At 57.9% G+C, this 14,862-nt stretch overlaps 1 protein-coding gene across 1 annotated transcript in view; it reads right to left on the bottom strand.

Moving 5' to 3' along the window:
• Nucleotides 1–3,246: 3,246 nt before the first annotated feature.
• Nucleotides 3,247–14,862, bottom strand: part of DDX31 (DEAD-box helicase 31) — a 54,532-nt gene continuing 42,916 nt past the window's right edge. Inside the window, exons 18-19 of the mRNA XM_006754172.2 lie at nucleotides 13,562–13,730; nucleotides 3,247–3,903 (exon numbers count right to left, since the gene is read on the bottom strand). Coding sequence (XP_006754235.1) covers nucleotides 3,723–3,903; nucleotides 13,562–13,730 — 350 coding nt within the window. The 3' untranslated portion in view covers nucleotides 3,247–3,722. The remainder of the gene's footprint in view (nucleotides 3,904–13,561; nucleotides 13,731–14,862) is intronic.

The raw sequence follows: 14,862 nt of genomic DNA, 5'->3' as shown, positions 1-14,862 counted from the left end.
GGCTCCGGCCCCGCGAGGGTAGGACCCCAGGAACTTTCACTGGGAACCGGACGCCCCAGCGGGTACCCCACTTCCGCCTCTCCTCCCTCCCCCTCCCCCCTAGTAAGTGGGGGATGAGCCGCAGAGGGGACCTGGGGGAAGGGGCTTCATCTCAGCCAGACTCGAGGCCTCCAGTTCAGGGTCAAAGGGCCGAGGCCACCTCCTGGGGCCGTTCCCGCTCCCACCTGCAGCTCACGCGCCCAGGACCGGAGACACACCCAGGGCTGGGAGGTTTGGGGGCTCAACAACCTGAGCCCCTTCACTTGGTGGCATGGTCGCGCCGGGAGGACTGCCTGGTGGTGGAGAGCTGGGGGCAGCTTAGCCTGCACCTGCACCGCCCTGCGGCGTTGACTCCCTATCCCCCCACACACACCCTCACACCCTTGTTCCCTTTCAGGGGACGGTGAGGGTATTATTCTAATTTTGCAAAATGCACAGCAGCTAATTAAGTCAAGGAGCCCTGGCTTTGGGGTTCTTTTGCATGTGAATGGGGGTGGTAAATCCCCAGCCCGGCTGCGGGGGCGCGGGACGGTGCCCGACTCAGGGTTAATGAAGTGCGAAAGGAGTCTCTCAGAGCCTCGTGCAAACAAACCCCCCCGCGCAACAAACCCCACCGAAGCCCTGCGCGGACGGACTTAAACCCAGGGGATAAGTGCTTCAAATTAATCTCATTGAATAAGAATGAGACCAAACAAAACTCTCTAAAATCATATTAAAAATCTATCAAAGGACAGCGCGCACTGGTGTGCTTCTCGTTTTGTGGAAGTGGGGGCGGCGGCCCGGGCGGCGCCCCCAGCCTCCCGCCGGCCGCGCAGACACCGCCGCGCCATGTAATTGTCCTTGTTCCGCGGAGGCGGCTCACGCCTCACACTAATGAAGAACAAGCCTTCCCGACAAGTTTCCAATTACACTGTTTTAAATTGTCCTGCGCTTCCCACCGGTAATAACTCCACGGCCTTCGCGGCGAGGCGGGCTCTGCTCCCGCTCCGTTCAAGGTGGGACTGGGTTCTGGCCCTCAGTCTCCCGCCGGCCGCGCAGACACCGCCGCGCCATGTAATTGTCCTTGTTCCGCGGAGGCGGCTCACGCCTCACACTAATGAAGAACAAGCCTTCCCGACAAGTTTCCAATTACACTGTTTTAAATTGTCCTGCGCTTCCCACCGGTAATAACTCCACGGCCTTCGCGGCGAGGCGGGCTCTGCTCCCGCTCCGTTCAAGGTGGGACTGGGTTCTGTTCCCAACCCCGGGGCTGGGCGAACCCGCATTTAAAATAAAAAAGTGTGATCGCCCCACCTCCTCCCAGCCGGCAGGACAGTGAGAGGCACCCAGAAGCCTTCCCTCTGCCCCCCTCCCAGGCTCCTGCCCGCGCCCCAACCCCTCATAAACCTAGACTGACAACCGGGAGGGGCAACAGGGCTGGAAAGCTGCGATTCCCCGGAGCCTTGGTGCAAGGCTCCGGGAAATAACTGAGGAGCTGATCTGAAGGGCGCCCTGAGGCCCCCACTCTGAGTGTCCTATGGTGGGACAGATGACAGGTCATGTCCATGCAACGACGTGGCAAGATGAGTGACGCGCCCTTCCTCGCGGGGCGCCTTCTCCCGTGGAAAAGCCTCCGTTCTGTCTGGGGAAGGGAGGTGGACTTCATGGCTCCCACAGCTTTCCCTTGAGGGGCTGAAGTGCTAAATAGCAAGGCCACCAGCAGCTTGGAATAGGCGTGCCTTTAGGGGTTCCCGTGTTCTCCCCTCTCCCCTCTCCCCGAATCTCGCCTCCCTTCACTGTGGGGAGAAAGGAATCCCCCAGCGCCCTTCGCGGGTCTGCTCGGCTCCAAGCCCCCAAGTGGAAGATGCCGCTTCGATTGCAGATTGTGTGGCCGGACTCCGGCCCTCTCGCCAGGGCTCTCGCCCTTCAGTGCCAGGTCAGCCCCTCTGGTGTGAGGCCTTGAGGGGTCGCAGGGTTGAGGACCTGAGGGGGCATTAAAACCACACTCCACGGGCCCACGAGGGAGGAAGGCTTTAGGCTGCAACACCAGGAAACGCTGAAACCCCCCTGGCCTGAAATAGGAGGAGCAGGTAAGTTTGGGAAATTAGAGGGAAGAAAAGGTACGACGGAGAAGGCTCACAACATGTGAGTATGTGCAGTGGAATTAGGCCAAAGCTTTGCCTAATTGATGCCTGAATTGTATAATCTGGCAGGAGCTGTAATAAGACAGAGATTTCTTTTAAGGTTACTTACATTTAGGGAATAATAAGCCTCAATCTGCTAAATCCGTGTTTCTTTATTAACTGGGGGTAACAGACGGATTCACTCTGACAAGAAACCCTCACCTAACTGTTAGCAAATTGAGTGTAAGTTTTGATCTCAGAATTTAGTCACTTACACACTTTGCACGTTTCTGGCACTTCCTCCCCCAGGAGTGCAGAGCTCTCTGGATCCCCCTTTCGTGGGAAAAGAGAGTCGGGTTTCTTTGATGGTCCCCATCACTGGCGCTAATCCTGTTTCTCACACAGCTGGGTTCTGTCTATAGTGTGATCCCTCCTTTTCTCATCCAAATCATGTGAACCTTCATGCATCAGAATAAAAGGGCAGCTCTGCCCACCGTCCTGGCCCTGGCGTGTGCTGCGGGCCTGAGGATTACCACAGGGGTCAGCAGCTCCGGGGGCCCTGCTCTCCCTCCTGTGGAACCGCTGCCGGCCCTCCGTGGTGCCCACCTTGCCATTCTCGGAGCCTCCTGGCCATTCAGTCACGTGGGTCTGGAGGACCTGCTGCAGTGGGGCCCCCGCAGCACCACAGGAACTGGGGGGCGGACAGTGGAAGGAGAGCGGACAGCAGGCCCGACAGTAGTGGTTGGCTTTACCCCTCATCCTCCTCGGACCCCCTGGAGTCACCCGTGTCCAAATCTTACATTTATTGAGAAATCAATACACCAAGGGGTCCTCTTTCAAACCTCCCAGAAAACACATGGGGGAGGGGCAGCTGAGGCTGGGCCACAACAGAGACCCCGATTCTGCAGACAAGATGGAACTCGAAGGGGGGAAGCACAGGACCTTTCAAAAGCAAATCAGCCCCGAGAGAGTCTTCATGGACGTGAAGGGCGAGCTCTGCATGTGACCCTGGTGCAGAGCCGGGCGGCGGGTGAACAGGAGCCTGGAGTCTGCGGACCCACCAAAACCCTCCTGGTCCCCACAAAGCCTTTGGACATCGACAAAGTGGTTGGATAAATATTTTTTATTCTCTTACAAATTTAAATCCAGATCTTAAAAACGTTTACAAAATGCATGCAATACGGGGTAAACGTGGACTTCTTCAGGTCAGCATGAAGGCAGGTCACAGCCTGCCGGCTGACGCAGCACCGGGTCTCAAATGGGGGGGCGGGGGGCACTGGCTCTGCGTGAGGATGCGTGGGCAGCGATAGGGCAAGCAGAGCAGGTCTACGGATAGATACAGGCTAACTGGCTAAGCTACACTGTGCCGCCTGGGCCCCACACCCGGGGGAGGGCTGTGGGCTGTCAGGGGAAGGTGCACCGGGAGAGGAGATAGGTAAGACAGGACGTGGGCCGGGCCGTGGCAGCGGAGTTTGGAAACACTTTCTGGGAAGTCCTGTCCCTCGGTGAGCTTTCTGGGTTTCTTTCTGTTTCATGGGGGCACTTTTTCTTTTTTCCCACGGCCCGGGCTGGGCGAGAGCCTCAGACGTCGCTGGAGCTGCTGGAGCTGCTGGCGCTGCTAGGCTCGCCCAGCTCGTCGCCCGGTTCGGCCTGTCTGCTTCGCTTCTTGGCCTTGGCGCCACCCGCCTCCAGCCCACTGGCGTACTCGGAGCGCAAGGCCTCGGCCAGGTGCTGCTGCTGGGCCCTCCTGCGAAGGTCAGGCCTGAACAGGACAGCAGAGGGGAGAGAAGCGTGGTTACTGCCCGCTCCCGCTGCAGAGGCTGAGCAGCTGGTTCCGAGCGGAGCTGCCATGCTGCCTGCAGCCAGTCCCTCCCCTGCTTGTTTTGATATTCTGTGCACCGCAAGATTAGACACGGCAGTGACAGATTCTCACGAAGGTGGCAAAGTAGCACGGCATCTTTAAAAGTGAGCCTTTGTTCTGCGTTGTTTTCCGGGAGAAAAAGAACGCTACACACTCACTCTGATGGCAACAAGGCGTCCGATCCAGCAGCTCGCCAGAGGACGGAGAGAGCCGCCTGAAACTCCCCCACCTCCAGGGACTGCAGCTGCCCGCCCACCCCGACCCACCTGGGAAAGGCCAAAGGCTGAGGCAGACCAGACCTTGGGGATGTGTAGGGCTCAGCCCTAGGCCACTGCGAGGAAGCGGGTGGTAATCTTTGCCGATGGAGGGTCCTGCCTCAGTGTGTAGAACACCCGTGATGCCCCATAAAGCAAGCCCCAATAAGCAGAGCATGCCAGGACTGCTTTCAAAGGCCTCCCCCTCAGACCAGAGGGGAAATTTGTAGAAGTTCAATGGTACACAGGAAAAATAATTATGCAAATTAATATGCATATTAAAATATTATGTAAAATAATGTTTCCTAATTTGGGACTTAAACCGAACAGCAGCAGCACCGTTACCACTGAACCATACCACCGAAGTGGCAGTGTGTTTGGGGAACACCATTTCTTCGGGTGCTTACAAGAGGCAGATGTTGCCTTTGACTACTTATATTTGCAAAGTTTTTTTCCCCACTGTAATAATTGGAGGATAGGTCAGACTAAACTTGTCAAAATAAATATAACAGAACTCCTTTAAAACCCCCAAATTAAAACCAGGACTGACTAGATGGAAGCAGCTTTGGTAGCCGAACCCCAGGTTAGCCAGGCACACCCAGTCACAGCACTCGATGTGGGGTTCGGGGCCTGCGACAGCCAAACAGTGTCCACTCGGGAGACCCGCAAAGGCAACCTGCGCTGGGAGGAGCGCGGGACTGAGGAAGGGGACGCGTGCTGCAGGGCTGGGGCGAGAGGCAGCCAGGGAAGCGCTCTCTGGGTTCTGCGTTGTCTCAGACAATCTGCTCGACGAGGCAGGGAAGGCGATCCACCTATTTCACAAAGAAACTCAGACCTGAGGAGGGTGAGTAACTTGCCCAAGACCGTCTTGCTGGAAGTGCAGAAGCCACGATGCGAACAGCCCGGTAGTCCAGGACGCACCATCGGGTGTGGCAGGAGGGTCCCGCTCGATCACGGTGACAAAGGACCATGATGTGATGGGGGAGGGTGTGTGAGGGGGTCTTTTGTGGTCGCACAGACACGTCTCAGTGGATGATGGGGGCAGGTGAAGGAGCAGGGTGGGGTGGGGGGGAGGGTGAAGGAGACACGGAACACATGCCCAGGCTTTGGCTGCCCCACAGGAAAAGGGGGATGACGCTCACAATACAGCTCCGAGGGTTTTGCAAGGATCAAGTAAAACAAGCCACAGAAATGTTAGCTGGTGGCTGGCACGTGGGCTGCGGTCAGTCCAGTTAAAATGAGGAAGCTGAGGTTCAGAGATGCTAAGTGACTCCCCAAGGCCACACAGGAGCCAGACTGACCCCTGTGCCGATTCATTCCTGGTCCCCACAGGGCCATGACTGTGAGCCCGGGACCCGGCCCTGCCCTGCGGGGACTGGCCATCCCGGGTGGACGCCCCACCTCCGGGGGCTGGTGTGGGTTTGGCAGCGCAGGAGACAGGCCGCCGCCAGCTGAGCACTGAGCTCCCCGAACTGAAGGCTGCCATCCCGGCGCAGGGTATTTTTAGGTGGGTGACATGACAGACAGTGAAGGTGTGACAGGAAGGCGTGCTTGTTCTTCCCCCTTGTTTGAACCAGGCACTCACAACGTGTATAATTTTAAGTGTAACAACCAGAGTTTCCAAATATGCAAAATTTCAGTCAAAATAGACTCCCCAGCATAAGCTCCTCCACTCACCTCGGCGACGGCTCCTGTCAGAGCTGAAGCAAAGGAAAGAACCAGAATCTATCCAGTGGCTGATACACTAATGCGGACGGAGCAGGCTCAGGCTGCTGGCGCCCAGCGGATAGTGCCAAGGTCACACCCGCGTGCGCGACACGGGGGCAGGGCCACAGTCACACCCACACCCACATGCCACTGGGTGGGAGTGAGGGGAGGCGGCCAGGGCACAGGAATAGCCACCAGGGACCTTCAGGCCCGCACTGCGGGGCGATGTGGGCAGCAGGTCAGAGATGGCCCTGCTGGCCCTGAGATCATGACCTCAGAATTCCCTGGCCATTTATGACTTCCTCCCGGTCACTGCACAGCTGACCTTGAAGAGGGTGGGGTTGGGCGCCGACCCCTGCGCATGCGCCAGTCCCCAGCCGTGGGTGGGAACCACAGTTCTGCTTTGGACACCACGGTGTGACTTACACAGGGAGCCACATCGACGTGGCCCGCAGTTCAGTCCGAGTTGTTCGAGGTCAACAGTACTTGGAAGGTGGGACCCAAACCCAAACTCGGAGGCTCTGGGTCTCGCATTTCCCAGACCTGGTCTCGGGGGAGGGAGCCTCGGGTTCCACCTGCAGGGCCACCCCGGTGGGACCCTCTCTCCCACCCTCCCTCAGCAGCTGTCTCTCCCTTGTTCTGAGGCCGAGTGCCGGGAAGGCCAAGTGCAGATGGAAGATGAAATGTCCTAAGCCCAAGCACAGGGAGGGCGCATGCGGGCACCCTTCTCCTGGCAAGCTGTCCTTCTCCCAGGACCCTGCCAGCTTCCTTGCCCTCCTCGCCCCCAAATACCCAAACCCTCCAATGGGCTTCCTGAGCACCCACCCGCCCGCCCGGCGTTACCAGGCAACAGATCAGCTAATCTGACCACAGGAAAGCCCTGGCAGTGGAGAAAGAGCCACTTGCTGCCGGCGTTGGTAACGGCACTGCGTGGCAGGGCGGGATTTTTAATTTTATTCCTGCATTTCCAGGCCTATCCATGTCTCCTTTATGCTTTAGGGTCATATGCGGAAGTGCCTCTGCAGCCTTGTGTTTAGAAAGAGTCACAGAGCTGGGCCGGCGCGGCCCAGTGGTTCAGCATCAACCCACCAACCAGGAGGCCACAGTTCGATTCCTGGTCAGGGCACAGGCCCCGGGTGTGGGCTTGGTCACCACCACAGGGACAGCCTCTGGCATCACTCCTGAGCTCAGGAAGGAGCCAGGCGTGTGGGGCAGATGAGAGGGGACAGGGCAGCGGCTGCGAGGTGGAGGGTCAGGACTGGAGCGGAACTGCAGCGAGGGGACAGCGGGACCGTCATGCTCGCTGCTGATTTCTGAAGCGGTGCCAACTGGAGGGTCCAGGCAAGGACCAGCTAATGGAGCGCTGGGCACTGCCCTGATGCACACACTGGTCTGCTGGGCCGGCCCCACCTCCAGACCCGGTGCTCCGAGGGCTCCAACAGCGAGCACCGTCCCCAGCGGCCACCCAGGAGGGGCGGCTGGCTCGGGCTCTGTCATCAGCCCCGACTGCTTGACTGAGCACAGCCTGGGCTCCCGCTGTCTGCAGGTGACCCAGGTGTGCGGGAGGCGCAGGGTCACCCTGAGAGCCCTCTAATCGCCTCATTAGCCGGCGGGGATGCGGGGTGCTTGTTCCAGGAGGCAGAGAGCTGGCAACTGCACGGCGTCAGAGAAAGGTGGCGGGAACAAAAGGCCACACGTACCAGCTGAGCGTGCACAGCTGTAACGACACCAGAGCCTGTCGGGGGGCCTCCGAGTAAGGACCTGGCACGGAGGGAGTGAAAGCTCGGTGCCGAGGGGAAAGGAGCGAGGCCCCACTGCGGCCTGTGCCCGAACGGCCACCTGTGCGGACCCGCCTGTGAACACAGCCATCAACAAGGACGCAGCCCTGAGGCCATCTGTGCCGGGCGTTCCCACCAGGGGACCCAACCACCTCCCACAACACTCTTCCTGGCTCTGTCCTGTCTGGACACTGCTCCTGAGCACAAATGCCCCAAGGACACGATCCAGTGTGGACTCCTGGTCCCTCGTGCTGCCCCCTCGCAGAGGCCAGGACATGCTCCTGTCTACAGCTTGAGCGGCTCACCAGGCTGTTCCCACGTTAGCGATCCATCCCAACTCCCTTAAAGCAGAGGCCCTCCCCCAGCACCTCCCCGCCTCCTGTGTGGAGGACACCCCGACATCTGCTCTGAGGACCACATGCTTTTAAGTTCCCGGGATGGGACCTGGGTCATGACTGGGGGACTTGGTAGTCAAGTTCATGATCATGTCCGTCTCACACTTGGTGATTTCCAACTTGACTGAACCAAGGTCTCCTGGTTGGGGCCTGGGCAGGTGTTTCTGTACAGCTCCCAGCAGCTCTGGGAGAAGAGTCTGTCCCCTGCTCACAGGACACGTGCATCTGTCCAGAGAGCTACTCCTGGCCCCAGCTGTGTGCTCTGCTCTTCAGGCAGGGGCTGGGTGACCTGTCCCGACTGCTCATCTCCGCGTCCTGTGGGCTGGTCCCAGGCCTCCTCCGCCTGCTAAGTTGAGGGTCATCAGAGCACAGCAGGAAGGAGAGGTGAGAGCGGGGGTTGTCTGTGGACACAATGGCTGCAAAGCACAGCGCAGCTTCTTGCTCTAGAAGTCCAGGTGACACTGAGGGCCAAGCGCTACCAGCCACGAAGGTGGGTTGGGAAGCTACGGAAAGAGACTGGTTCAAGGAGGCCCAAGGTTCCAGTGGAGAACGCGGCTCTAGAACCGCGTAGCGGGTCTACACAAACGGACCCCAGGGTCCCCAGGTGGCTTCGTCCGGGCCTGATCTCGTTTACAGGATAACTGGCTCCACAGAATCAAGGAAACTGTCCCTGGGCCAGGTTCCAGCTCTGCCTTCAGCTGAGGCAGTGATATCAGGAGGCTGTAAATGCCCCTAACGCTGGCAGGCCAGCTGCTTCCAGGCCGGAGAGCGTCATTGCGGAGGGGCCGCGCAGCTTCCCGGCGCTGGGCTCGGCGGATGGTCTGTGGGCAAGGCTGTTCGGGAAGGAAAGTTCCCGTGCGGAGACTGACAGCTACCTGACTCTTCTATTCCAGGGACAGGTGGGCGCGAGGAAGGCTTGGGGGGAAAGAACGCTGTGTCGTCCTACAAATACGTGCTCCGTGCGTCCCCGGCCCAGGCACCTGCTGATGCTCTACACTCACCCTCTGCTCTGAGCCCCAGGACGCCGCAGGCTCCGGCACCCCGTGTGAGAGCTGAGGGGATGGGGGCCCACAGAGGCTGAGTTTCTCATCCAAGGGCACGCACATGGTCAGTAATCCAACCCAGACCCCCACATCGGTGTTTAGAAACAAGGGGAGGAGCAAGGGCACAGATGTCTCAAACCCCGAGGTGTGTGCAATACAGTAACTCCTCCTCGTTACTGAACAGTTACCAACGAGTGCGGGTGAGAAGCAGAGAGTGACATAGCCGGGGTTCCAGAGACCAGAGGCCCCAAAACGGAGCTTTGTGACAAGCACTTGTGGCCCTTCAGAACGTCTGGGAAGTAAGGTTTGGAGGTCGGTCACGTGCGTTAGAGACCACCCTGCAAGGACAGCCCTGGAGGTGACAGGTCGAAGGTGCCTGGCGGGGCTCGGGGTGTGGCTGTGCTGTGACCAGGCTGAGGGCGGCCCCGTGCCTCTGCTGGTGACCACAGGCTGCGGAGCACTGACCACGCACGCCCAGGCCTGGGAAGCACTGAGGGGTAAGAGACCCTCATTTTAAACTGCCTGCCTCTTTGACAAATCAGCAACTACCAGGTAACACTTTAGTGAGGCTGGTTTGAAAAAAGTTATACCAATAAATAAAACTGTATTTCTTTTAAGTGTTGCCGACAATTCAGATTTTTGTTCTGCTACTAATTTTAAGAGGAGGGAGCTGAGAATAGGGGAGCGAAATGCTTGAGTAACCGATGAAGATGATGGCAGTCTCTAGGCACCATGGCCAGAAGACAAGGGCATGGGGCGGGGGTGGGGTGGGGGGGGAGGTTAAGGCCACTTAGTGGCTACAAACTAAAGCACCCGTGAGAAATGGTGCTTTTTGTATTTTATAATTATCGCATCAGCTCGCTCTGATGGGGGCAGACGGCAGATGCCTGGCAGCTTGTCACAACACCCAGGCCACAGGGCCCAACGTTTCTTTCTCTTCCTGAACCGTTTTCCAGAGCGTTGGACAGATGAGACCTGGGCTGGCCCACTGTGCCCGAACACGTTCTGCTCATGTGAAACAGCCCAACTCCGCTCCCTCACGGAGAGGGTGCTGTCTCTCAGCGTCTCCGGGGCAGACACAAGCTCTGGAAGGAATGCTAGCTTCATTTCTCAGGGTCTGCTGACCCACACGCTTCAAACCCAGAACTGCCTTTCCCGGGAGGGAACCGCTGTTTGCGCCGGATGCTGCCGGGGGCCAGTATTTCAGCACAGCACCAGCTCCCCGTGTGCGTGTATAGGTGTGCGGGGCGGGGCTGTTTTGACAGGGGTGTGTAGATGTCAGAAGAGGTTTTGTGTCCTTCAGGACTGAGGACTGGGAAGCAGACAGACACCTGGTGATTAAGATCGCATATGGGGATATTAACCATTGGTTTTCTCTTCCTGAGAAGTGGTCAAGGAAAGGCATAGAGACGAGATAAAACTTCCCTCTGTCACTGCCTGGAAATGCCCGATAATCCCCAGCTACCCACCTGCCCTTCTGCACAGAAACCTGGGCTGGTAACAGGGAGGAGGACCCGCCAACAGCTGCAGGTCCGGCTCGCAGGCATCAGAAGTCTGAGAGAACACATGTCTGGGCAGGCGACACCACAGAGTGGACTGCGGGCAGCGTGGAGAACGGGGTGCTATTATCTCATCGCCCACACAAAACAGAAGGACCCCTCTCTATCGGGACAGATGGGTTTCACGGGAGACGCCACAGCTCAGAACAGTCACTGGTCACAGCCCAGTCTCTGCACTCTGTCGGTTTAGCGGACTTTGCTGTCCGGTCCTCAGAAAGCAGCACTGGCACCTGCCTGAGCCCTGACGGAGGTGCGGACAATCTGTCAGGTTTCCGCCGCCGCTCACTCTGACCGCAATTATATGGTCCATGTGCAGATCAGCTGCAAAGTCATTCTTCCACCGGGAGTGACAAGGTTCCCCCAATAAAGAAGGCACCCACTGGATCCCTGAGTGCCGTCTGCATGGGCAAGGCCGGGCAGGGGTGGGAGGATGTAAGGAGAGCGGAGAGAAATGCCCTCAAGAGAAGGGCACAACCACGGGAAAGCGCCGTAACCGAGTGGTGACATGGCAAGAACAGAGAGCCGTATTGTCACGGCGCCGTAATCCCGTGACACACTGCTGTCACTCACCGCCGCTCCCCGCCTCGCCAGCCAGACATCAAAGGCTGCCCCATACCATCTTACACGCTCTTTATCGGCTAATCAGCCCATTCTTCCCTGAAGAAAGCCTGTGAAATCCCCACGCGGGGCACCGCCGTCCTGGTGCCCATCTGCCAGGAGGGTCGGCAGAGCAGGCAGTGCACTCCCTCCCAGCGGCTTCTCAAGGTAAGGACAATGCTGGCTCCAAGCCCCGCCCAGGCCTCCGGCCTCTGCCCTGCCCTCCAGGGTCTGGGTGGGAGCTGAGGACATGCCAGTCTGGAAAGCGGCTGCCTGGATAACACTTGCTAATGACACTGCAGTCACAGAGGAGTCACCTGTGACAATGGAATGCTGGGCTCCACTGAGGTGCAGGGAGAGCAACTCACAAAATGTGCTTCTGACCAGTCTCACCTGGCAGGTCTCCTCCCACCTTCTGAGGGTGTCAACGTCCAGAGGTGGTGTCAGGGTGGCCAGGCCACTCTCACAGTGCAGGCCTCGTGGCTTTGTCACATGCTCAGAACCGGAGTTAGTAAGCGCAGACACCAGCTACCCCGAACGTAAAGACAGGGGCAGCCTCTGGTGCACGGAGCCCGGCCCGCACAGCCGGCACCCGGCGCCCCGCGTGTGGGGACACAGGGCTGTGTCTCTGTCTCCCGGGCAGCACAGCGCTGCAGCGCGTGGAGAAGCGCCCACCTCAGACACTGTCCTGCACGAGCGGGAGCTGGTCACGAAGGAAGCAATAGCTTCGTAACAACTCCAACGCTGGACCCGGAATCAGGCAGAGTCTTACCCGTTACGCAGAGCCTGTGGATGCCCAGCCCCTGCTCAAATCAAGCTGGAGGTTCCAGAATCTTAACCCTCCGGTTTCCAGCTCTGGGTCCTACGGGGCCTCGTGTATGGCTCTTTATGGTCCAAAAGGAAATTCACACACAACTTCTCATTCTGGTTCTCAAGACAATCCTGTCAAGCAGCTAAAAACAGAGACTTCCTTTCCCCTTGTCACCGAGGAAATGAGGCAAAACAGGGCCCAGAGCTCGCACGTGCACACCAGACGGGGCTGGACCGGTGGCCCACGTCCCGCGACTCCAAGACCAACAGTCACGCCCCACGCCGGTGGCCTTTCACGCCCGAGAAACGGCCCTGAAGAGGCTGATGACGCCGCTGGCCTCGCGGTGACGCTGTCCGGAGCGTGCTGGAGTGGGTGCTGCCTGCAGGCTCGCCACTAGACAGAGAGCATGTGGACTGGGGCATTTGCAATTAATGTGCAAAAATAAGGCGACACAATGCCAACTACCCGTCCAGAGCACTCAAGGGTTCTTGGTGCCCACACATCTGTGCAATGTGTCCTCCGCTAACAGGCCGCAGGAACAACAATGCCAACCACCCAAGCTCCCTGCGGACCTGCCTCCACTCCTGGGATCTCCAGCACTGGTTCCGGCCAGGGCTGGGCCAGCCGCTAGAGGAACAATGGCTGAGAAAAGAAGTCACACTGTCCTTGTGGAGGGACCTCCTGATGTGTGAAGATGGGCTCAGGGCCCAGCACCCCTACAGGCCATGCTCCTCACTGACTCTCCTCTCCCAGCTTCGAGGGAGGGAGTCACTGTGCTCACCTCAGGAGCGCTCGGCACTTCAGCCCCATTTTCTCATCTTTGCCCCCACCTCCACCAGGCTCCCTCCCCACTCCAGGCCTTCCTCTGTCTAATGTCTATGTCAATGGACTATACATATATGCATATAAATTCTTTGATTAATCTCTTCCCACCTCCCTCGGGGGGGGGGGGGGGTGCCGCATGCCTAGCTCACCCCTCACCGCTCAGCTCACTGGGACAGGTGCGCCTCCAGGTCCAACTTCAGGGAACCCACCAGGAGTCTTGGAACAAGCCCAGGCTTTCCAGGGAGGAGCTCCGACAGTGGTAAGTCCCCGGTTACTCCACACGAGCAGTGAAGTCAGCAACAGGTTTGTCCTGCTGCTCCCGCCCATTGGGACCTGACTGAAGACGCCACTAAATTTCTGCCAGTGCCTTAAAAATGTTACAATTAGGTATTTTATCCTCTCACTCCAAGTACTTATTAAATTGAGAGAAGGACAGACACTGGTGATAACTTACCATGAAAATCAAAGAGGGCAGGTTACACAGAATGCCAGCAGCGACCGGCCCAGCTCACCACTGTGAACTGGATGCAGCTCTCCATACCCATCAGACTTTGGGCCACTCGTCCCAGGACGAATTCTGTGCATCTTACCTTTTCACGTTCACTTTCCTCTTCTTCACAGTTGGGCCACCAAGGTTTTGGGGGGCGTCTCTCAGCCCAAAGCTCTTAGCCACGTGGCCCAGGTGGAGCAATCGGATGTGGAAGATGTGCTTCAGCGACCGGGGGTAGGTCGCGTAGGCGCGGATGAAGGACTGCAGGGCTGCAAGAAAAATGAAGGGGAGGAAGGCAGTCAGGGCGGGTCCCGAGGGTTGCACGCACCCCAGCCAAAGGCTGTCCTGGGCAGGGCATCTTGCCAGGCCACAGCCAGCAGTACAACATACATCGCAACGTCCATCTACACTTGCATGCTTTCCAATTCCTCAGAAACAAACAAAAACCCTCCAACAACAACCCTATAGGTTCCAAATCATCACTTGAATAAACCCAATTTAACTTCAGACTTGGCTGTGTGGCACCTAGTAGCTCCGGAGGGCAGGGCCCGTTTCCGCATGAGTCCCGGGGCCCAGCTCAGTGCCTGGCACACACAGTGAGTGTAGATGTTGCTGCAAGTGCTGCCTCCACCACAAGCCCCGCCTCCAGCTGCCCAATCCAGAGGAGTCACTGGCACCACTTCATCCAGGACTCGAGGGATTTTAAAACCAAATTCATTCTCAAGTATCCAGGACTGACACCGCGCATTCAAAGAATGTGCAAAGGAAATGAAACAGAATTTTTTATTGGTTTTCTTCCCCTCCCCCTTTTTTTAGAAAGAGGAAGGGGGAGACAAACACTGATGTGAGAAAGAAACATCGATTGGCTACCTTCTGCATGCACCCCGACTGAGGATCGAACCCACAACCTGGACATGTGCCCTGGCTGGGAATCGAACTGCCTCCTTTTGCTGTACAGATGGCGCTCCAACCAACTGAGCTACCTGGCCAGGGTGTGAAGCATAAATATTAAAGGAGAAAGAAAAGGATTAAATTTCTAAGATAGTCCACAAAACAGCTCACCCCTTGAGGATGTTTAGAGATGATCATCAGACATCCTATCATGAAAGTTTCCGTCCTATTCTAAAGTGTAGGAAGTGGTCCTGTCCTAGACCCGGACTGGGTGACTCAGTCCCAGGAGGGTGGAGCTCTGGCCACCTCCACTCACACCCCTTTGAGGAAAGATTTCCCCTTAACTATCTGCAGTAACAATGAAAATGGAGTGTCTGCCCTTTCCCACGGGCAGGGCAGGGCAGGTGGGGTTGCTCCTAAAGCGTCCCCGGCCATCGCTGCTCACTGTACCTCCCAGCCAGTCTCCTGCCACCAGAGCCCAGCGGGCATGCCTGGGGGAGGCGGGCACTG

This window comes from Myotis davidii, unplaced genomic scaffold (genome assembly GCF_000327345.1).
Source record: "Myotis davidii unplaced genomic scaffold, ASM32734v1 scaffold651, whole genome shotgun sequence".
NCBI lineage: Eukaryota > Metazoa > Chordata > Mammalia > Chiroptera > Vespertilionidae > Myotis > Myotis davidii.
The sequence above is the reverse complement of the archived record's forward strand: the minus strand, read 5'-3'. Positions and strand labels throughout refer to the sequence as shown.